Source organism: Anolis sagrei, chromosome 1 (genome assembly GCF_037176765.1).
Source record: "Anolis sagrei isolate rAnoSag1 chromosome 1, rAnoSag1.mat, whole genome shotgun sequence".
Lineage (NCBI taxonomy): Eukaryota > Metazoa > Chordata > Lepidosauria > Squamata > Dactyloidae > Anolis > Anolis sagrei.
Window position 1 is genome coordinate 4238345 of NC_090021.1, and position 23367 is coordinate 4261711.

General features: G+C 48.7%; 1 protein-coding gene and 1 pseudogene across 1 annotated transcript; both read left to right on the forward strand.

Annotated features, from left to right (window-relative positions):
• The first annotated feature begins 315 nt into the window (after nt 1–315).
• LOC137097787 (zinc finger protein ZFP2-like) lies at nt 316–2557 on the forward strand. Its single transcript, XM_067472939.1, has one exon. It carries the CDS (start codon nt 490–492, stop codon nt 1420–1422), a length of 933 nt encoding a protein of 310 aa, XP_067329040.1. The 5' UTR covers nt 316–489; the 3' UTR covers nt 1423–2557.
• Nucleotides 2558–12438: 9881 nt separating this feature from the next.
• On the forward strand, nt 12439–22756 carry LOC132761697 (zinc finger protein 665-like; annotated as a pseudogene).
• Nucleotides 22757–23367: the final 611 nt, after the last annotated feature.

The window sequence follows — 23367 nt, forward strand, 5'->3', positions numbered from 1 at the left end:
TTGTTATATGTATTTATATGCTTCTTTACCTCCCCGAAGGGAGATAAATATTAGATGGTTCCCCTTCCTTCCTTCCTTCTATCATTCATTCTTTTGGTTCTCCATCCCTTTTTTCTTACTGGAATAATTCCCTTCTGGTTTAAGAATCAGTGATTCCCTTTGCTAGCATCTGTGTACGTGCTTGAGACCCTGATGTCTGCGTTCCTTGGTATTCCCAGTTTCAACATGACCCATGAAGGGAAAGGGGGGAAACCTTGTAGGTAAAGAATGTTTCTGCCTGTCCTCACTGATCTTTTGCTTCTTTCTTCACCAGGGAAAGGAAGATTCTATGGAGCCACCTCTTGGATGCAGTTAGGAGACCAATAATATAGGAAGAAGAAGGAATAATCTCAAGGTGATGCTCTTGCTGAATTCTTGAGTTCACTTACAGATAAAGAGAAATAGTGCCAAGTATCCATATTGCAATTCAACAACCTTATCACTGTTGACATGGAGGAGAAAGCATTTAAATGCCTGGAGTGCAGAAAGAGTTTTTCTCAGAAGGTTCATCTTCAGCAACATGAAAGGACTCACACTGGGGAGAAGCCCTATGCATGCCTGGAGTGTGGAAAAAGCTTCCCTCATACTTCAAATCTACGTTTGCACCAAAGGACTCACACTGGGGAGAAACCCTATACATGCCTGGAGTGTGGAAAGAGGTTCACTCAGAGTTCAAGTCTACATTCACATGAACGGACTCACACTGGGGAAAAACCCTATAAATGCCTAGTGTGTGGAAAGAGTTTTACTCGGAAGGTTCATCTTCAGCAACATGAAAGGACTCACACTGGGGAGAAGCCCTATGCATGCCTGGAGTGTGGAAAAAGCTTCCCTCATACTTCAAATCTACGTTTGCACCAAAGGACTCACACTGGGGAAAAACCCTTTAAATGCCTGGAATGTGGAAAGAGGTTCACTCAGAGTTCAAGTCTACATTCACATGAACGGACTCACACTGGGGAAAAACCCTATAAATGCCTAGAGTGTGGAAAGAACTTCATTGACAGCGGACACCTACGTGTACATCAAAGGATTCACACTGGGGAGAAACCCTATAAATGCTTGAAGTGTGGACAGAGGTTTACTCAGAATGGAAGTCTACGTGTGCATCAAAGGATTCACACTGGGGAGAAACCCTACAAATGCCTGGAGTGTGGACAGAGCTTCATTTGTAGTGCAGATCTAAGTTCACATCAAAGGACTCACACAGGGGAGAAACCTTTTAAATGCTTGGAGTGTGGAAAAAGATTCACTCAGAGTTCAAATCTACGTGTACATCAAAGGACTCACTTTAGGGAGAAACCCAATAAATGCTTGGAGTGTGGACACAGCTTCACTAACAGTGGAGACTGTGCATGTGTCAACAAGAGTAGACATTCCTAATTTCTCTCCTAACTACAAGCACAACTAAAACCTCCAAATGCCCATAAAGTGTCATAAATCTCTCCCTAACACGGGTCCAGATCAAAAGAGAGGAGACTGGGCAGTCATGACTGAAGGTGACTGAAGCCATAAATCTCAGAAAACAAACAGAAGACCGAGCGATAGGAAGTATGGCTGATAGAAAAGAGAAGAGTGAGGAGGAAGAAAAAAATTGAACAAGATTATTACTGCATTAGAACATCTTAAATTTATGGAGACAAAGACATCTAAAGAATTTATTAATATGGGTTAAAGAAAATTACTATAAGTTAATATGGTAGCTTACACCAGTATGAATAGCAAATATAAATAAAAACTACTCAAAAAATGCTGGGTGGGTGATGGCAATGTAAATATGTAAATAATTTTGGGGGAAATTATTTAGAGAAATAGAGGATATAATGAACATTAAAGAAAGAAGTCCTAGTATAGCTTTATTATCATTATATAATAAACAGTTGAAGAAAGAGGATAAAGATGTGATAACAAACAAGGAATTGGAAAAGAAATAAATATACAAATAGAGGAGTGGTACAAGGAAGTATGGAAATTGGCAATAAATGATAAGCTGACATGTATATTAAAAGTTAAAAGAAGTATATGGAAACAAAGTGATTTTGATGAAATATGGAGAAAATTTATTGAAAAAGTATTTAAAAAGAAAGAAGGAAAGTTAGAATCCTAGAATCAAAGAGTTGGAAGAGACCTCATGGGCCATCCAGTCCAACCCCATTCTGCCAAGAAGCAGGAATATTGCATTCAAATCGCCCCTGACAAATGGCCATCCAGCCTCTGCTCAAAAGCTTCCAAAGAAGGAGCCTCCACCACACTCCAGGGCAGAGAGTTCCACTGCTGAACGGCTCTCACAGTCAGGAAGTTCTTCCTAAGAGCCGTAGCAAACTGGGGTTTTGCGAGAGCAAACTGTGCCAGCACGAGCGATGCTCCGCCTCTTTCTCCGCCTATTTCCCTTTGCTAGGGCAGCGTTGCGAGCATACGCTCGTGCTGCAGCAAACTACAGGGAGCTTGCGCTCGGGCTTGCTCCGAAGCCCCGCCTTCTTTTCCCCCGAGGCTGCTCTCTCTCTTGCTAGCATGCCTGTTTTCCATTGCAGAGGGCAGGGATGCGAGCGTACGCTCACAGTTGAATTCTGCCAACTGCGAGAGTACACTCGCATCGCTGCGCTAGCAAGGGAAAACAGCAACACTAGCAAGAGAGAGAGCAGCCTCGGGGGAAAAAAGGCGGGGCTTCGGAGTGAGCCCGAGCACAAGCTCGCTCTCGCTTTCTTTAGTTTGCTACGGCTCTAATGTTCAGATGGAATCTCCCTTCTTGTAGTTTGAAGCCATTGTTCCATTGCGTCCTAGTCTCCAAGGAAGCAGAAAACAAGCTTGCTCCCTCCTCCTCCCTGTGGCTTCCTCTCACATATTTATACATGGCTATCATGTCTCCTCTCAGCCTTCTCTTCTTCAGGCTAAACATGCCCAGTTCCCTAAGCCGCTCCTCATAGGGCTTGTTCTCCAGACCCTTGATCATTTTAGTCGCCCTCCTCTGGACACATTCCAGCTTGTCAATATCTCTCTTGAATTGTGGTGCCCAGAATTGGACACAATATTCCAGATGTGGTCTAACCAAAGCGGAATAGAGCATGGGTAGCATGACTTCCCTAGATCTAGACACTATGCTCCTATTGAGGCAGGCCAAAATCCCATTGGCTTTTTTTGCCGCCACATCACATTCCTGGCTCATGTTTAACTGGTTCCCCGCGAGGACTCCAAGATCTTTTTCACACGTACTGCTCTCGAGCCAGGCATTGTCCCCCATTCTGTATCTTTGCATTTCATTTTTTCTGCCAAAGTGGAGTATCTTGCATTTGTCACCTCCATAAGAAGAGCTGAAATTTTGGACAGATGGTATGTAAAAGCTGTGGCTTGGGAGGGGGAAAGGGAGCACAGTGGTGAGAGATAGATGATACGTATAAGCAGAAAAAGAACAGTAGATGCCAAAAGTTAAAGTATGATAGATTGTATTGAATTGTATGAATCTGCTGTAAAATAAACAACGTATAACAAATGTATTGAACTATGATAAAATAATAAAAATATATTTTTTAAAAGGAACATCTTAAATTAAGCACGGAGAGTTTAAGACAGGGAAATGAACAGAGAAGAGAACAACTTACACAAATTAAAAATCGTCTTGGGCTAATTTATTTATTTATTTATTATTTACTATGCTTATATACCGCGATTCTCAGCCTACTGGCGACTCATTGCGGTGTACAACATAGAAAAAGGTGCAAAATACAACATCAAATAAAATAATCCACAGTACATAACTATCAACATCATCAAAACATCAACCTTACTACAAGATCATTCTGAGTCGTCTCATCGTCCAATTCACAATCCGATACCATTTCCGTTGTTCCATTCCTATGGTCAAGTTACCAGTCATTGCACTTCTATCCAAAAGCCTTCTTAAACAACCAGGTCTTCAGCTTCCTGCGGAAGATCAACAGGGAGGGGGCTAACCTGATGTCTACGGGAAGGGTGTTCCACAGCCGAGGAGCCACCACCGAGAAGGCCCTATCTCTCGTCCCTGCCAGCCGTGCCTGAGATGCAGGCGGGATCGAGAGCAGGGCCTAATAGTAATAAGTAATTAATTACTTATTAATTAATTAATTACTTATAATTAATTAATTAATTACTTATTAATTGCTTATTAATTAATTACTAATAGTAATTAAGGTAGAAGAATGCCAATAAAATTTCAAAGAGGCAGCAGCCGAGATGAGAAGTTAAAAAAATGAATTGATGGCTTTGAAAAACGTAAATCGAAAACCCCTCCAAAAAGTTGCTGGCCTTGAAGACCGCTCGTGAAGAACCAAATAAGACCAAGGACAAGCCAGTTGGACAAAAAGGACCAAAAGATCTGGAAGCTGCAGAGAGAGGCGAGCTGACCGAGACAGGCTTAACTTGTCCTTGGTCTTATCTGGTTCTTCACGAGCGGTCTTCAAGCATCAGCAACTTTTTGAAGGGGTTTTTGATTTGCATTTTTCAAAACCATCAGTTCAATTTGCTATGGGAAATCCAAAGGACGTGGAAGAAAAAAGAATGTTTAGGAACTTGAAGGACATGGATTTTGATTTGGAAAAAAATTAAAAATATTGAGAAGCAATTACGAAATCTTAAAGACAGAAAATAAGAGAGGAGAATAGAAGAACTGAAACAAGATCCAGTACAGAGACATAGGAATGAACAGCCTAAGAACTGTGGAATAATGAAATGTGGACAAATGGGGTTAAATGGGTGGAAGAAGTTTCAAGAGGGGAGAACCGGGGAAAGGCAACACAGTCACCAAGGGAGAGTTTGGGGATGAAAGAGAACAAAGGGAAAACTCTTTCAGGTCTCCCTCTCAGGGAAGGAGGGAGAGGTCTGGACTCTGAGGGGAATTTGGGGGGGGGGGGGTGGCCCTTGCTCAGGTTCAACCTAAGGCTGGATCAACTCGAAAGCACACAACAACAATCCTATCTCATCGGCCAAAAGCAGGCCCGCACTTTCCATTGAAATACCATTGAAATAAGTTTATATTTGTTAAAATTGTTCTTCATGTTAATTATTGTATTTTAAGTGTTTCTTGCACTATAAATATATTTATTTATTTATTTGCTTTATTTCTATACCGCATATTTCAGCCCAGACAGGCGACTCAATGCGGTTTTAAGATATGTGCATTTTTTTTTCAAATTATAATCCGGCCCTCCAACAGTTTGACGGACTGTGACCTGGCCCTCTGTTTAAAAAGTTTGAGGACCCCTGATCTAGAACATGGCCATATAGCCTGAAAAAACCTACAACAACCCAGTGATTCCGGCCATGAAAGCCTTCGACAATACATCAAACAAGTACACTTTAAGTTTCTGCAGCCTTTGGAACTCCCTGCTGCAGGCACAAAGGGAACAAATAATAATTTTGCCCAGCAGGGGTGTTTCATGCATGCCACATGATTATAGCTTCCCTCCTGGCTGCGCGGGCCTCCCATCGAAGTCCCATGTTACAGAAGGGGAACCAGCTTGTCTTCCTGAGTGGAGGGTGTTGTTCCTGCTTCCTGTGTGATGGTGCGGGGCTTGTGTGTGGGGGAAATCCTTCCTTCCTTCCTTGGCTGGGAGCAGCAGTGATATCGAGACCGCTTTTGGAAGGATCTTCCCAGCCGAGGAGATCCTGAGGGTCCTTGGACCTTGGTGAGGGCAGCGAAGCCAATTTCAGCAGCAGAAAACATTAAAAATAATAAATCCTCACCAAAGCGGAAGAAGATGGCGACCGAGGTATTTTATTAGCGATTCAGCTGAGATCAGATGCAACTGTAGGGATATTTCCTCTACAAGCATACCGATACAGAGTTTACAGGCATTTTTATAGAGAAAATACAGGAAAACATTTTGAATTTCCCGCCCGCCCCTCTCTGCCCGGCTTCACGTTGATTGGTTGACAGCTTGAATAGCTGGGAGGAGGTTTGGCGGCCCGCCTCTCTCTGGGCCAATCAGCTAGCTTCTCCGCCTCCAAGGAGCCAATGGGTGCGCTTCTCTCACTTCTGAGGATGGACGAATCAGGAGAGAGAAGGCGGGACGACCGTGGACAATGGGGGAAATCATGGGATTATCGCTAGCCGGCCAGCTGTAATTTGAGGCATTGTTTTGGCCGGCAAAGTGTAATCCTTTTAAGAAAGGTTTTCCTGCCTTCGATCAGATAAGGAGAGTCCTTGATGGGTCTTGGCAAAGGGAACAAACAGAGCCAGGACAGGGGATCCCGGGGGTCGTCCTTGTCCTTTTGTAAATTAATCAAAGGATCCAAAGAAACCTCGCTCACCAGACAAACTCAGAGAGCGGGCGGAGGAAATCCCAACTTGTTATTGTCCATGTAGATGTTGAATAATCAAGCAAGTTTCGAGGGAGGCGGTGGTCCTCCTTCAGACAGTAACTTCTAACTGCAATTTTTCTAGGGCAAAAGTCAGAGGGCAAGACAAAGGGGCAAGCAATACTTTATACATGTCCACTTAATACATTTCATGCAGAAAAGATCCCTTCCCTATCCCAAACATTTAATAAAGAATTGATTTTTTTATTCGAAAACGTGGAGTCCTATGTTCCTGGAGAAAGTTTGTGGAAATGGAGGTGGCTTGCAGTTCAAAACAAGCAAGCAGAAAGTCATTTTCCCCTGGTTGAAGTCAGCAGATGGGCGCTGAGTTGATTGGTAACATGATCCATAAGCTTGGTCCTTGGGGAACTATAACTCCTTCCCAAGGACCGGGCCTCCTGCCCAGCCCCCTCTCCGGGGTCCCCTGGGGGCAGCCGCAGCAAGTCCCCGGTCGCGGGGCTAGGCAGGAACGGGCAGCAACGGGGAGAAACATGCTGTTTGTGCGGAGCCGGCAAAATTTGACAATCAGCTGTTTTCTGTCAAATTATATTCTTTAAAACAAAAAGATTATTTCCCAGGTGTAGGGGTCCGAAATGGGAAAAGCAAGATAGCAGTCTTATTTAGAATTTAATGGGGGGAAATATAAAATTAAAATGGAGCCGATCCACCATTTTGAGATTTTTGCGGATACGGAGGTCCAAAATGGCGGTTTCCATATCCACGGTTACAGGGGACGCAGATCCAGCGTCCCTGGGACACCAGGAAGGCATCCCAAGCAGGCTCACGGCTCTCCGGAGCCTAGAAAAGGGTTTATTCCATGCATTAGATCAGGGACCCTCAAACTTTTTCAACAGAGGACCAGGTCACAGTCCCTCAAACTGTTGGAGGGCCGGATTATAATTTGAAAAAATTATTTGTAGTGCAAAAAACACTTTAGAACAATACAATAAGTAAAATGAAGAACAATTTTAACAAATATAAACTTATTAGTATTTCATTGGGAAGTGTGGGCCTCCTTTTGGCTGATGAGATAGGATTGTTGTTGTTGTGTGCTTTCAAGTCATTTCAGACTTAGGTTGATCCTGAGTGAGGGCCAGGTAAATGACCTTGGAGGGCCGTATTCAGCCCCCGGGATGTAGTTTGAGGACCCCTGCATTAGATGGTTCAGGCAAGAGAAAGACACAAAGTATCAAGTGGAAAAACTTAAAAGTTGCAAATCTCAAGTACCTTTATTAGGGATTAGTTACAAAGTCAGGGCTTGGGGGAAAGTAAAAGAAGTTGAAGGCAGTCCTAGTTTGAGCTGTTGGTTGGGGCACATTTCATCAGTTTTCCCAACTTTGGCTTCCAGGAACTGCGGAACTCTCTGCTGCAGTTCACACCAACTTGAAGGCGGGGGCCTCCGCCGCTCTCGGGGTCAGCAGGGCTTCCCTCCCTCTTGGGCAGTGGTTCTCAACCTTCCTAATGCCGCGACCCCTTAATACAGTCCCTCATGTTGTGGTGACCCCTAACCATAACATTGTTTTTGTTGCTATTTCAATAGAGTCATTTTACTGAGAGGCTAAGAAAGGCGGTATACAAATACAGTAAATAAATAGATAAAATAAATCATAATGTAAATATCAGATATGCAAGATGTATTTTCATTCACTGGACCAAACTGGGCACAAATACCCAATGCACCCACATGTAAATGCTAGTGGGGTTGGGGGAGGACTGATTTTGTAATTTGGGAATTGTAGTTGCTGGGATTTATAGTTCACCTATAATCAAAGAGCATTCTGAACTTCACCAGCATTGGATTTGAACCTAATTTGCCACGCAGAACTTCCATGACCAACGGAAAACACTGGAAGGGTTTGGCGGACATTGAACTTGAGTTTGGGAGTTGTAGTTCACCTATATCCAGAGAGCAAAGTGGACTCACGCAATAGTTGATCTGGACCAACCTTGGCACAAATACTCAATATGTGCAAATGTGAACACTGGTGGAGTCTGGGGAAAATAGACCTTGACTTTTGGGAGTTGTAGTTGCTGGGATTTATAGTTCATCACAATCAAAGAGCATTCTGATCTCCAAGGATAGAATTGGCTCAAACTTCCCACATGGAATCCCCATGACCATCAGAAAATACTGTGTTTTGTGATGGTCTTTGGCGACCCCTCTGACACCCCTTCGCGACCCCCTCAGGGGTCCCGACCCCCAGGTCCTGAACCGGTGCTTGGCCGCTGTGATGGTCTGGATGAGGGCGAACAAATTGAAACTGAATCCAGACAAGACAGAGGTACTCCTGGTTAGTCGAAAGGCCGAACAGGGCATAGGGTTACAGCCTGTGTTGGATGGGGCCGCACTCCCCTTGAAGACGCAGGTTCGCAGTTTGGGTGTGATCCTGGACTCGTCGCTGAGCCTGGAACCCCAGCTTTCGGCGGTGACCAGGGGAGCAATCGCACAGTTAAGACTCGTGCGCCAACTGCGCCCGTACCTTGGGAAGACTGACTTGGCCACGGTAGTCCACGCTCTGGTTACATCCCGTATAGACTACTGCAACACTCTCTACGTGCGGTTGCCTTTGAAGACGGCTCGGAAGCTCCAGCTAGTCCACCGCTCGGCAGCCATGATACTAACAGGAGCGGAGCGCAGGGAGCATACAACCCCCCTGTTGCGCCAGCTCCACTGGCTGCCGATCTGCTACCGGGCTCAATTCAAAGTGCTGGCGTTGGCCTATAAAGCCCTAAATGGTTCAGGCCCAAGCTACTTATCTGACCTATCCGAACGTATCTCTGCCTATGAACCCACCAGGACTCTAAGATCTTCTGGGGAGGCCCTGCTCTCGATCTCACCTGCATCACAAGCACAGCTGGCGGGGACGAGGGACAGGGCCTTCTCTGTGGTGGCCCCTCGGCTGTGGAACGCCCTGCCCATGGACATTAGATCAGCTCCTACGTTAATGGTGTTTCGAAGAAAACTAAGAACCTGGCTGTTTGAACAGGCATTCGGATAAACAGTCTATAATTCCGTTCCTATAGACGACGAATTGGATCACGATTCTAGTTACGAGACGTTAATGTGCTGATATTGATGTGCCATTACTTTGTATATTATGCTCTCATGGTTTTAAATTGTATATTGCTATATTGTTATGACTGTCTTTTTGCTGTTGTTGTGAACCGCGTTGAGTCGCCTGCGGGCTGAGAAACTGCGGTATACAAGCAAAGTAAATAAATAAATACTTACTTACTTTACTTACTTAGGCGATCCCTCGCTTTCCGAGGATGATTGTCTTCCAATATTCTTTTGGGTCCGTATGTGGTTGTGGAGCCCTATTCTTGCTCTGCATCTTCTTCTGCAGTGAGGGCATTGGTTTCCAGGTGGAAGGCGGTCTCGGCCGGGGTTGGCTTGACGCGCCTTCATCTTGGCACGTTTCTCTCTTTCACCCTCCACTCGTGCCTCCTTGAATTCTGCAGCACTGGTGGTCACAGCTGACCTCCAGCTGGAGCGCTCAAGGGCCAGGGCTTCCCAGTTCTCAGTGTCTATGCCAGAGTTTTTAAGGTTGGCTTTGAGGCCATCTTTAAATCTCTTTTCTTGCCCTCCAACATTCCGTTTTCCGTTCTTGAGTTCGGAGTAGAGCAGCTGCTTTGGGAGGCGGTGGTCGGGCATCCGGACAACATGGCCGGTCCAGCGGAGTTGGTGGCGGAGTACCATCGCTTCAATGCTGGTGGTCTTTGCTTCTTCCAGCACGCTGATGTTTGTCCGCTTGTCTTCCCAAGAGATTTGCAGGATTTTCCGGAGGCAGCGCTGATGGAATCGTTCCAGGAGTCGCATGTGACGTCTGTAGACAGTCCACGTTTTGCAGGCATAGAGCAGGGTTGGGAGGACAATAGCTTGATAGACAAGCACCTTGGTCTCCCTACGGATGTCCTGGTCCTCAAACACTCTCTGCTTCATTCGGAAAAATGCTGCGCTTGCAGAGCTCAGGCGGTGTTGTATTTCGGTGTCGATGTTGACCAAGCAGCAGGCACCAGCCAACCCCTCCCCAATGCCAGTGATACAGCTTAATGGTGTAACATTAGAAAATGTTGATCATTTCCGCTACCTTGGCAGCCACCTCTCCACCAAATAAATTAATAATAAGGTTGAGAAACGGTGTTCTTGGGGGCCTCCCTCCCGCCCAAGCCCCCCCCCCCCCCCGGGCTGTCCCAGCTCAGCCTCCTAGGCCAGCCAGGAAAGAGCGGGTGGGGGCCTCCAGGGGACTCAGGCCAGGCAGACCCAGAATGGTGGTGGACCACGTGGTGGGATTGTTATAATGGCTCTTCTGGGGGGTGGGCCCTTCCCCTCCCTCTGAGGACGCAGCCTGGGAATGATCCCTACTAGTCTGGGCTTGGGAGCTGCTTGAGCCTCACAAGGGAGAAGGGAGGGCAGCACAGTCCCTGCAACCAAGGAAGCCTGGCAGCCCTCCAGGAGGAAGGAAGGAAGGAAGCACAGAGTCTTCTGTGTGCCCAGGAAGGAGTCTCTAATTTGGTATCAGCCATTGGTTAAGATGCTGGGTTTGAGCCTGCCACTTTTGGACTCTCGCTTGCTGAGGTGTTCCAGGAAGTGTCTCTGTAGATCTTAGATTCCGGCCATGAGAGCCTTGGGCAAGGCATGGGACCCCTTCTTGGGGTGAGGATGGCTCTTCTGGGGGGTGGGCCCTTCCCTTCTCTCCTCCTCCTGAGAGTTCAGCCTGGAATGATCCCTACTAGTCTGGGCTTGGGAGCTGCTTGAGCCTCACAAGGGAGGAGGGAGGGCAGCACAGTCCCTGCAGCCAAGGAAGCCTGGCAGCCCTCCAGGAGGAAGGAAGGAGGGAAGCACAGAGTCTTCTGTGTGCCCAGGAAGGAGTCTCTAATTTGGTATCAGCCATTGGTTGAGATGCTGGGTTTGAGCCTGCCACTTTTGGACTCTCGCTTGCTGAGGTGTTCCAGGAAGTGTCTCTGTAGATCTTAGATTCTGGCCATGAGAGCCTTGGACAAGGCCTGGGACCCCTTCTTGGGGTGAGGATGGCTCTTCTGGGGGGTGGGCCCTTCCCTTCTCTCCTCCTCCTGAGAGTTCAGCCTGGAATGATCCCTACTAGTCTGGGCTTGGGAGCTGCTTGAGCCTCACAAGGGAGGAGGGAGGGCAGCACAGTCCCTGCAGCCAAGGAAGCCTGGCAGCCCTCCAGGAGGAAGGAAGGAGGGAAGCACAGAGTCTTCTGTGTGCCCAGGAAGGAGTCTCTAATTTGGTATCAGCCATTGGTTGAGATGCTGGGTTTGAGCCTGCCACTTTTGGACTCTCGCTTGCTGAAGTGTTCCAGGAAGTGTCTCTGTAGATCATAGATTCCGGCCATTAAAGCCTTCCACAACACATGAGACCCCTTGGGGTTGGGATGGCTCTTCTGGGGGGTGGGCCCTTCCCCTCTCTCCTCCTCCTCCTGAGTGTTCAGCCTGGGAATGATCCCTACTAGTCTGGGCTTGGGAGCTGCTTGAGCCTCACAAGGGAGAAGGGAGAGCAGCACAGTCCCTGCAGCCAAGGAAGCCTGGCAGCCCTCCAGGAGGAAGGAAGGAAGGAAGCACAGAGTCTTCTGTGTGCCCAGGAAGGAGTCTCTAATTTGGTATCAGCCATTGGTTGAGATGCTGGGTTTGAGCCTGCCACTTTTGGACTCTCGCTTGCTGAGGTGTTCCAGGAAATGTCTCTGTAGATCATAGATTCCGGCCATTAAAGCCTTCCACAAGACATGAGACCCCCTTGGGGTTGGGATGGCTCTTCTGGGGGGTGGGCCCTTCCCTTCTCTCCTCCTCCTGAGAGTTCAGCCTGGGAATGATCCCTAGTCTGGGCTTGGGAGCTGCTTGAGCCTCACAAGGGAGAAGGGAGGGCAGCACAGTCCCTGCAGCCTCACAGCGCTTGAGAGATGTCCAGAGTGGGAAGGAGGGGCCCCCAAAGGCCATCTAGCCCCGCCCCCTTTTGTCAGGCAGGCCCCGCCCCTTTTGTAAGCTCCGTGGCCACGCCCACTTTGCGTCAGAAAGGCGCCGACGTCTCCCAGGCCACGCCCCCTGCGCCGCCGCCATTTCTGGGAGGAAGACAAGGAAGGCAGAAGCAGGTGAGAGTTGTTGTTGCTGTGGAGCCTCTTTGGCCCTCCTCCTCCTCCGCCTGTGTTTTCCATCCGGGACCCATTTGGGCCTCTTCCCACTCGACCAAGGCAGGCTGAGGCGGGCCAGGGATTCCTCTCCTGCCTCTGGGCCTCTCTTGTGCTACGGGCAGATCAACAGGGTCAGGGAGGGAGGCCTTCCTTTCTTTCCCAACTCAGCCTCAGCCTCCTCAACCCCTCCCCAGTCTCCACGCCCATCTCTTCCTTTCCCACTCCCTCACACCCAAGCCCTCTCCTTTCCCACTCCCCATACTCAACCCCTCCCTTCCTACTCTCCAAACCCAACCCTTCTCACTCCCTCGCCCATCTCTTCCTTTCCCTCTCCTCACACCCAAGCCCATCCCTTCCCACTCCCCATGCCCAAACCCCCTCCATCCCATTCTACACACCCGAGCCCCCTCCCTCCCACTCCCCACAACCAACTCTCCTCCCTTTCCACGACCACCCCTCCCTTCCCACTCCCCACACCCAAACCTCCTCCCTTCCCACTCCCTATAACCAAGCCCCCTCACTTCCTGCTCACACCCAAGCCCCCTTTCCCACTCCCCACACTCAACCCCTCCCTTCCCACTCCCCATAACCAAGCCCCCTCACTTCCTGCTCACACCCAAGCCCCCTTTCCCACTCCCCACACTCAACCCCTCCCTTCCCACTCCCCATAACCAAGCCCCCTCACTTCCTGCTCACACCCAAGCCCCTCCCCCTTCCCACTCCCCACACTCAAACCTCATCCATTCCCACTCCCTATAGCCAAGCCCCCTCACTTCCTGCTCCTCACACCCAAGCCCCCCTTCCCACTCCCCACACTCAACCCCTCCCTTCCCACTCCCCATAACCAAGCCCCCTCACTTCCTGCCCACACCCAAGCCCCTCCCCCTTCCCACTCCCCACACTCAAACCTCATCCATTCCCACTCCCTATAGCCAAGCCCCCTCACTTCCTGCTCCTCACACCCAAGCCCCCCTTCCCACTCCCCACACTCAACCCCTCCCTTCCCACTCCCCATAACCAAGCCCCCTCACTTCCTGCCCACACCCAAGCCCCTCCCCCTTCCCACTCCCCACACTCAAACCTCATCCATTCCCACTCCCTATAGCCAAGCCCCCTCACTTCCTGCCCACACCCAAGCCCCTCCCCCTTCCCACTCCCCACACTCAAACCTCATCCATTCCCACTCCCTATAGCCAAGCCCCCTCACTTCCTGCTCCTCACACCCAAGCCCCCCTTCCCACTCCCCACACTCAACCCCTCCCTTCCCACTCCCCATAACCAAGCCCCCTCTCTTCCTGCCCACTCCCCACACCCAAGCCCCTCTCCCTTCCCACTCCCCACACTCAAACCTCATCCATTCCCACTCCCTATAGCCAAGCCCCCTCACTTCCTGCTCCTCACACCCAAGCCCCCCTTCCCACTCCCCACACTCAACCCCTCCCTTCCCACTCCCCATAACCAAGCCCCCTCACTTCCTGCCCACTCCCCACACCCAAGCCCCTCTCCCTTCCCACTCCCCACACTCAAACCTCATCCATTCCCACTCCCTATAGCCAAGCCCCCTCACTTCCTGCTCCTCACACCCAAGCCCCCCTTCCCACTCCCCACACTCAACCCCTCCCTTCCCACTCCCCATAACCAAGCCCCCTCACTTCCTGCCCACTCCCCACACCCAAGCCTCTCCCCCTTCCCACTCCCCACACTCAAACCTCATCCATTCCCACTCCCTATAGCCAAGCCCCCTCATTTCCTGCTCACACCCAAGCCCCCCTTCCCACTCCCCACACTCAACCCCTCCCTTCCCACTCCCCATAACCAAGCCCCCTCACTTCCTGCCCACTCCCCACACCCAAGCCCCTCTCCCTTCCCACTCCCCACACTCAAACCTCATCCATTCCCACTCCCTATAACCAAGCCCCCTCACTTCCTGCTCCTCACACCCAAGCCCCCATTCCCACTCTCCACATTCAACCCCTCCCTTCCCACTCCCCACACTCAAACCTCATCCATTCCCACTCCCTATAGCCAAGCCCCCTCACTTCCTGCTCACACCCAAGCCCCCCTTCCCACTCCCCACATTCAACCCCTCCCTTCCCACTCCCCACACTCAAGCCTCATCCATTCCCACTCCCTATAGCCAAGCCCCCTCACTTCCTGCTCACATCCAAGCCCCCCTTCCCACTCCCCACATTCAACCCCTCCCTTCCCACTCCCCACACTCAAGCCTCATCCATTCCCACTCCCTATAACCAAGCCCCCTCACTTCCTGCTCCTCACACCCAAGCCCCCTCTCTTCCCACCCCTCACATCCAAGCCCCCTCCTGTCCCACTCCCCATACCTAAGCCCCCTCACTTCCTGCCCACTCCTCACACCCAAGCCCCCTCCCTTCCCACTCCCCATAACTAAACCCCCTCACTTCCTGCCCTCTCCTCACATCCAAGCCCCCTCCCTGGAGATGAGCACCAACCCCCAGAGTCAGACCACGAGGCCCAAAGGCAGGCCGCCAGGAGGGGGGACTTCCTTTCCAGACTCATCCGCGGCCTCCTCCTCTTTCCTGAGGTATTCCTTCCTTCCTCCCTGGAGGCCAGGCCTTGAGAGAGAGAGAGAGAGACATCCGAGCCCTTCTGGAGGGAGTCTCCTCCTGGCAGAGGTCGCATTCCTATCCCGTTCTCAGCACTCTGTGCCTTGTATAAATATGTGAGAGGAAGCCCCAGATACAGAATGGGGGACAATGCCTGGCTCAAGAGCAGTACGTGTGAAAAAGATCTTGGAGTCCTCGTGGACAACAAGTTAAACATGAGCCAACAATGTGATGTGGCGGCAAAAAAAGCCAATGGGATTTTGGCCTGCATCAATAGGAGCATAGTGTCTAGATCTAGGGAAGTAATGCTACCCCTCTATTCTGCTTTGGTTAGACCACACCTGGAATATTGTGTCCAATTCTGGGCACCACAATTCAAGAGAGATATTGACAAGCTGGAATGTGCCCAGAGGAGGGCGACTCAAATGATCAAGGGTCTGGAGAACAAGCCCTATGAGGAGCGGCTTAAGGAGCTGGGCATGTTTAGCCTGATGAAGAGAAGGCTGAGAGGGGATAAGATAGCCATGTATAAATATGTGAGAGGAAGCCACAGGGAGGAGGAGGGAGCAAGCTTGTTTTCGGCTTCCCTGGAGACTAGGACGCAATGGAACAATGGCTTCAAACTACAAGAGGGGAGATTCCATCCGAACATGAGGAAGAACTTCCTGACTGTGAGAGCCGTTCAGCAGTGGAACTCTCTGCCCCGGAGGGAGTGTGGTGGAGGCTCCTTCTTTGGAAGCTTTTAAACAGAAGCTGGATGGCCATCTGTCAGAGGTGATTTGAATGCAATATTCCTGCTTCTTGGCAGAACGAGGTTGGACTGGATGGCCCATGAGGTCTCTTCCAACTCTTTGATTCTGATTCCTTGGAGACTAGGACGCAATGGAACAATGGCTTCAAACTACAAGAGAGGAGATTCCATCTGAACATGAGGAAGAACTTCCTGACTCTGAGAGCCGTTCAGCAGGGGAACTCTCTGCCCCGGAGTGTGGTGGAGGCTCCTTCTTTGGAAGCTTTTAAACAGAGGCTGGATGGCCATCTGTCAGGGGTGCTTTGAATGCAATATTCCTGCTTCTTGGCAGAACAGGGTTGGACTGGATGGCCCATGAGGTCTCTTCCAACTCTTTGATTCTATTCTATTCTTGTCTCTGTTCTGTGTATATTTTAATATGTGTTTTGTGGAAACCCATTTTAATATACAACTTTTATAGAAATTCATTTTTGTGATGTTTATCATGTGTGCCCCTTGTAACTCAGGGAGAAAGTAGTTCTCAGGGTCATGGGAATGGCTTCACAGGCGGACCTGATGGGAGTGAAAGTGTTTCCCATGAAATGCAAACAAAAAAGAAATTAAGAAGAAAGAAACAGGTTCCCGAAGACCAACAAGACACACAAGTCTACTCTTACCAAAGTAGAACAACACCCGTGACAGACTTTGTATTTCTAGGTGCAAAGATGACTGCAGATGCAGACTGTGGCCAGGAAATCAGAAGACGCTTCCTTCTTGGGAGGAGAGCAATGTCCAGTCTCGATAAAATAGTAAAGAGTAGAGACATCAGACTGGCAACCAAGATCCATTGCCTAGTCAAAGCCATGGTCTTCCCTGGAGTCACCTACGGATGTGAGAGCTGGACCTTCGGGAAGGCTGAGCGAAGGAAGATCGATGCTTTTGAGCTGTGGTGTTGGAGGAAAGTTCTGAGAGTGCCTTGGACTGCGAGAAGATCCAACCAGTCCATTCTCCAGGAAATAAAGCCCGGCTGTTCATTGGAGGGAAGGAGAGTAGAGACAAAGTTGAAGTCCTTTGGCCACATCATGAGGAGACAGCAAAGCCTAGAGAAGGGAATGATGCTGGGGAAAGTGGAAGGCAAAAGGAAGAGGGGCCGACCAAGGGCAAGATGGATGGGTGGCATCCTTGAAGTGACTGGACTGACCTTGAGGGAGCTGGGGGTGGTGACGGCCAACAGGAAGCTCTGGCGTGGGCTGGTCCAGGAGGTCACGAAGAGTCGGAGACGAATGAACAACAATATTTCACAGCTTGTACAAGATACAATACACCAAAATCTACAATAAACATCAGGATGTTGGGTTCACAATACCCAACAATTATACGTTTATTGTCGATTTTTGTGTGTTGTATCTTGTACAAGCTGTGAAATATATGCTTGGTATTGTTCTACTTTGGTAATAGTGGACCTACCTGTGTGTCTCATGGAATGCAGCCAGAGGCTTGGCTTGACCCTGGGAGGGATGCCAGGAAGAAAGCAGCGCCTTCGGTTAAGAGGAGATAACACTTGGCAAAGGCAATCTTTTTGAAAGTTTTAAAACATTATATATTATATATACATAATTCCAACAGACCTCACTACCTCTGAGGATGCTTGCATAGATGGGCTCGTCTGGAGGGCTCCTGATGTTGGGGTTCAGCCTGAGTTTGAACTTGAACCTGATTCTCTGTTTGTTCCTCCTGATGCTAATGAAAGTATAGTTACTGATGCTAGTGGAAATGTACCTTTTGATGCCAATGCTCCTGAAATTAGTGAGGAAGAAACTGCTGTAGATTTGGAAAATGCCAATGTTTCTGAAATTAGTGAGGAAGGAACTTCTGTAGATTTGGAAAATGAAAGTACCAGTGTTCCTGAGAATGTTTCAGAGGGAGACCTTGAACTTTCCCTCCCTTCTGCACCTGTTAACTGTAATGACAACAGAAGGGGACAAATTTGGGAAGACAGAAGTAAAACACTCAGTTTGCGTCGATCCTCCCGAATTCAAGAATTAAAAACATTGGCTTCAAAACAGAAGGGCGGTTCACGGAACCGATTCTTGAGTTTTAATTGCAATACGCCAGGCTGATTGCCTCAGTTCAGGCATCGTTTCAGAATTGATGAAGACCTTGGCAGTTCTCCCGGTTCCCTGGCCATAGTTTGGAAAGATTTCTAGGATATCAAGTACGGTTAGTGGATTGCTAACAGATTCCAGTATTTTCCCAGTGAGGCTTTTGGTTTTGCTTTGTCCATTTAAATTCATGTTTGCTGATTTTGCTGTGGCTTTTGACTTGCATTTTTCCTTTATTTTGTAACCATTTTTCTTCAATAAAAAAGGATTGTTTTTCACAGCCAAGTGTGGTGGATAGTTATCTTAGGGCCTCGTTCCCTGCTCTGGATTGCAACACCTGAAGGGCTTGGGTGTTCATTTTGCGCCTTGTCTTCCTTCCTTGGAGTCTGCGGTTGGGAGCGATCTTGATAGCCATCGAGGATCGGATTAGCCTGTGGTCGGTCCAGCAGTCGTCAGCACCTGTCATGGCTCTTGTGAGGAGCACGTCACGGCGGTCTCTGGCGCGTGTGATTACATAGTCTAAGAGGTGCCAATGCTTTGACCGGGGGTGCTTCCATGATGTCTTGAACTTGTTTTTCTGGCGGAAGAGCGTGTTGGTGATGACAAGGTTGTGCTCCGCACATTTGGTGTGAAGCAGGATGCCATTCGAGTTGCTGTTTCCTACCCCGTCTTTTCCGATGGTGCCTGGCCACAGGTCGAAGTCTCGCCCGACTCTTGCATTGAAGTCCCCCAGGAGGATGATTTTGTCCTCCTTAGGTATCCCCGATAGGAAGGTGTCCAGCTGACAGTATAATTTCTCCTTGATGTCTTCATCAGCATCTAGTGTTGGTGCATAGGCACTTATGATGGTTGCCTGTTGGTTTTTGGCAAGATCAATTCGGAGAGTTGAGAGTCGTTCATTGATGCCAGTGGGTGCTTCGGACAGATGTTTCACCAGATCATTTCTGATAGCAAAGCCAACTCTGTGCATTCTTTGGTCTTCTTGAAGAAGGTGTAGCCTCCTTTTTCTTCCTTCAGCTGTCCCTCTCCTGCTCTCCGGGTCTCCTGAAGGGCTGCTATGTCGATGTTGAAGCGTCCCAGCTCCCTTGCAATGATGGCAGTTCTGCGTTCGGGGCGTTCACTGTCACTGTTGTCCATCAGAGTCCGTACGTTCCACGTACCAAAGTTCATTTTTCTTTTTTGGCCGCAGGGTGGTGACCCCACTGGACGCGGCAGTCCAGTCAGGGATGAGTGAGGCAGACTATGCTTGGGGCACCTTTTCTAGCCCCCTCCCCATGTGGGGTGAGCAGAGTGGGTCCTCAATAGGGCTGCTCAGTCGCGGATACAGCTGCTGAACTACTCAACTGCCTCGGACCTTGAAGTAGAACGACTGAGTCCATACCCACCTCCCATGTGCCAGTCTGTGACTAGGGGCTTCCAGATTTCACAGTCCTGCCCCCGTCGCCACTTGCTGATCGCCATAGGACTTTGGTTGGTTAGTTTTGGTTTTTTTTCTTTGGAAGACGCCTGTGCGTGGGTTTTTTTAATGTGTGGAGGTCAGTGCATAACTGATCAACACACAGTCTTCACAGAGTGAGGTTCCACTGGTGATGTAGTTTAACACAATGACCATGGCTTCTCAATCTGTTGCAGCCTTCTTCCGCCTTCACAGCCGTTGTACCATGTTCTGCTCCGCCGTTGAGGTCTTTGGGTCTTCGGACTGTGCTTGGTCTGGAACCTCCCCCACGGCCACTCCTGGGAGTGCACGACTCCAGTTGTTGTGCCTACAGGTTCATCGGAACACGCAAGCCCCCTCACCACGACAAGGTGACAGTCCATCGAGGGGGAGGACACGGAACAAGATACAGGTGGCATGCATATCTATGGATTGAAGGAGAGAGATTAAATAAGGATTTCAATTAACATATAATTAGAAGAAGCCTAATAGACCACTGGAACAGGCAAAAGTTAGGTATGGAACCAAGAACAACCTGTGGGTGAGACCAATAGGAGCTCTTGCGAGACTCACCTGTAAGGATGATGTCAGAATATTCAGAGAATTCCTCATCAGGCTCAATGGCCAGCGGACGCTGAGGGGGAAAGACAAACTGGGCATCCAAGACAGATTCCTCTATCACCAATTATACAAAAGATTCAAAAAGGGGATTTGCCCCCAAAAAATCAAAACTGAAAATTATACTAGATAAAGGGGGGAACGTCTAATAGCCAGATTGTATAAATACTTCCTATGTTACAAAATTGGAAGATAGTTGCGTAAAAACCTCCATGATTTTTATCTTGCAGGTAAAGAAGGTTTCTCCTTGTCCATGCTGATCTTTCACTTCTTTCTTCACCAGGGAAATGAAGATTCTATGGAGCCACCTCTTGGATGCAGTAAGGAAACCAATAATATAGGAATTCTTGAGTTCCCTTACAGATAAGAAAGGGAAATAGTGCCAAGTATCTGTATTGCAATTCAACAACCAAATCACTGTTGACATGGAGGAGAAAACATTGAAATGCCTGGAGTGTGGAAAGAGTTTTACTCAGAGGCGTCATCTGCAGCAACATGAAAGGACTCACACTGGGGAGAAACCCTATAAATGCTTGGAGTGTGGACAGAGCTTCACTCATAGTTCACATCTACATAGACATCAAAGGACTCACACTGGGGAGAAACCCTATAAATGCCTGGAGTGTGGACAGAGCTTCACTCAGAATGGAAGTCTACATAGACATCAAAGGATTCACACTGGGGAAAAACCCTACAAATGCCTGGATTGTGGACAGAGCTTCATTAGTAGTACACAGCTACGTTCGCATCAAAGGACTCACACTGGGGAGAAACCGTTTAAATGCTTGGAGTGTGGACAGAACTTCACTGAGAGTGGAAGTCTACGTGAGCATCAAAGGATTCACACTGGGGAGAAACCCTACAAATGCCTGGAGTGTATTCAGAGCTTCACTCATCGTTCAAGTCTGCGTTCACATCAAAGGACTCACACTGGGGAAAAAATGTTTAAATGCTTGGAGTGTGGACAGAGCTTCTCTGAGAATGGAAGTCTACATAGACATCAAAGGATTCACACTGGGGAAAAACCCTACAAATGCCCGGAGTGTGGACAGAGCTTCATTCGTAGTACGCATCTACATTCGCATCAAAGGACTCACACTGGGGAGAAACCCTATACATGCCTGGAGTGTGGAAAGAGCTTCACTGGCAGTGGACATCTACGATTGCATCAAAGGACTCACACTGGGGAGAAACCCTATGCATGCCTGGAATGCCGAAAGAGCTTCAGTGATAATTCAAATCTACATAGACATCAAAGAACTCACACTGGGGAGAAACCCTATGCATGCCTAGAGTGTGGACAAAGCTTCACTCAGAGTTCAAGTCTACGTTTGCATGAAAGGACTCACACTGGGAAGAAACCCTATAAATGCCTGGAGTGTGGACAAAGCTTCATTAGTAGCACACAGCAACGTTTGCATCAAAGGACTCACTGGGGAGAAACCGTTTAAATGCTTCGAGTGTGGACACAGCTTCTCTGAGAATGGAAGTCTACGTGTGCCTCAAAGGATTCACACTGGGGAGAAACCCTACAAATGCCCGGAGTGTGGTCAGAGCTTCATTCGTAGTACACATCTACATAGACATCAAAGGACTCACACTGGGGAGAAACCCTATACATACCTGGAGTGTGGAAAGAGCTTCACTGGCAGTGGACATCTACAATTGCATCAAAGCACTCACACTGGGGAGAAACCCTATAAATGCCTGGAGTGTGGACAGAGCTTCACTCGTAGTTCACATCTACATAGACATCAAAGGACTCACAATGGGGAGAAACCCTATAAATGCCTGGAGTGTGGACAGAGCTTCACTCGTAGTTCACATCTACATAGACATCAAAGGACTCACAATGGGGAGAAACCCTATAAATGCCTGGAGTGTGGACAGAGCTTCACGCAGAGTTAAAGTCTACATTCGCATCAAAGGACTCACACTGGGGAGAAACCGTTTAAGTGCTTGGAGTGTGGACACAGCTTCACTGAGAGTGGAAGTCTACGTGTGCATCAAAAGACTCACTCTAAATTAAGCACGGAGAGTTTAAGACAGGGAAATGAACAGGGCATAGGGTTACAGCCTGTGTTGGATGGGGCCGCACTCCCCCTGAAGACGCAGGTTCGCAGCTTGGGTGTGACCCTGGACTCATCGCTGAGCCTGGAACCCCAGGTTTCAGCGGTGACCAGGGGAGCATTTGCACAGCTAAAGCTTGTGCGCCAGCTGCGCCCGTACCTTGGGAAGTCTGACTTGGCCACAGTAGTCCACGCTCTGGTTACATCCCATTTAGACTACTGCAACGCTCTCTACGTGGGGTTGCCTTTGAAGACAGCTCGGAAACTCCAACTAGTCCAACGCTCGGCAGCCATGATTTTAACAGGAGCGGAGCGCAGGGAGCATACAACCCCCCTGTTGCGCCAACTCCACTGGCTACCGATCTGCTACCGGGCTGAATTCAAAGTGCTGGCGTTGGCCTTTAAAGCCCTAAACGGTTCCGGCCCAAGCTACCTATCTGACCGCATCTCTGCCTATGAACCCACCAGGACTTTGAGATCTTCCGGGGAGACCCTGCTCTCGATCCCGCCTGCTTCTCAAGCTCGGCTGGCGGGGACGAGAGATAGGGCCTTCTCCGTGGTGGCTCCTCGGCTGTGGAACGCCCTTCCTACGGACATTAGACTAGCACCATCTCTAATGGTATTCCGCAAAAAGGTGAAGACCTGGATGTTTGTTCAGGCGTTTGAGTAATTTAGTGCAATCTGGAAATGGAACATAGGAATGGAACGATGGACGACGAACCTGGACTATGCTTGGATGATGAGAAGATTAATAAATAATAAATATGAACAGAGAAGAGAACAACTTACACAAATTAATAATCGTCTTGGGCTTATTTATTTATTTATTTATTATTTACTATGCTTATAAACCGCGATTCTCAGCCTACTGGCGACTCATTGCGGTGTACAACATAGAAAAAGGTGCAAAATACAACATCAAATAAAATAAAATATCCACAGTACATAACTATCAACATCATCAAAACATCAACTTTACTACAAGATCATTCCGAGTCGTCTCATTGTCCAATTCACAATCCAATACCATTTCCGTTGTTCCATTCCTATGGTCAAGTTACCAGTCATTGCACTTCTATTCAAAAGCCTTCTTAAACAACCAGGTCTTCAGCTTCCTGCGGAATATCAACAGAGAGGGGGCTAACCTGATGTCTACGGGAAGGGTGTTCCACAGCCGAGGAGCCACCACCGAGAAGGCCCTATCTCTCGTCCCCGCCAGCCGTGCCTGAGATGCAGGCGGGATCGAGAGCAGAGCCTAATAGTAATAAGTAATTAATTACTTATTAATTGCTTATTAATTAATTACTAATAGTAAT

Bases quoted from the DNA above. Each gene is read 5' to 3' on its own strand.
- LOC137097787 (XM_067472939.1), top strand. From the start codon at position 490: ATGGAGGAGAAAGCATTTAAATGCCTGGAGTGCAGAAAGAGTTTTTCT.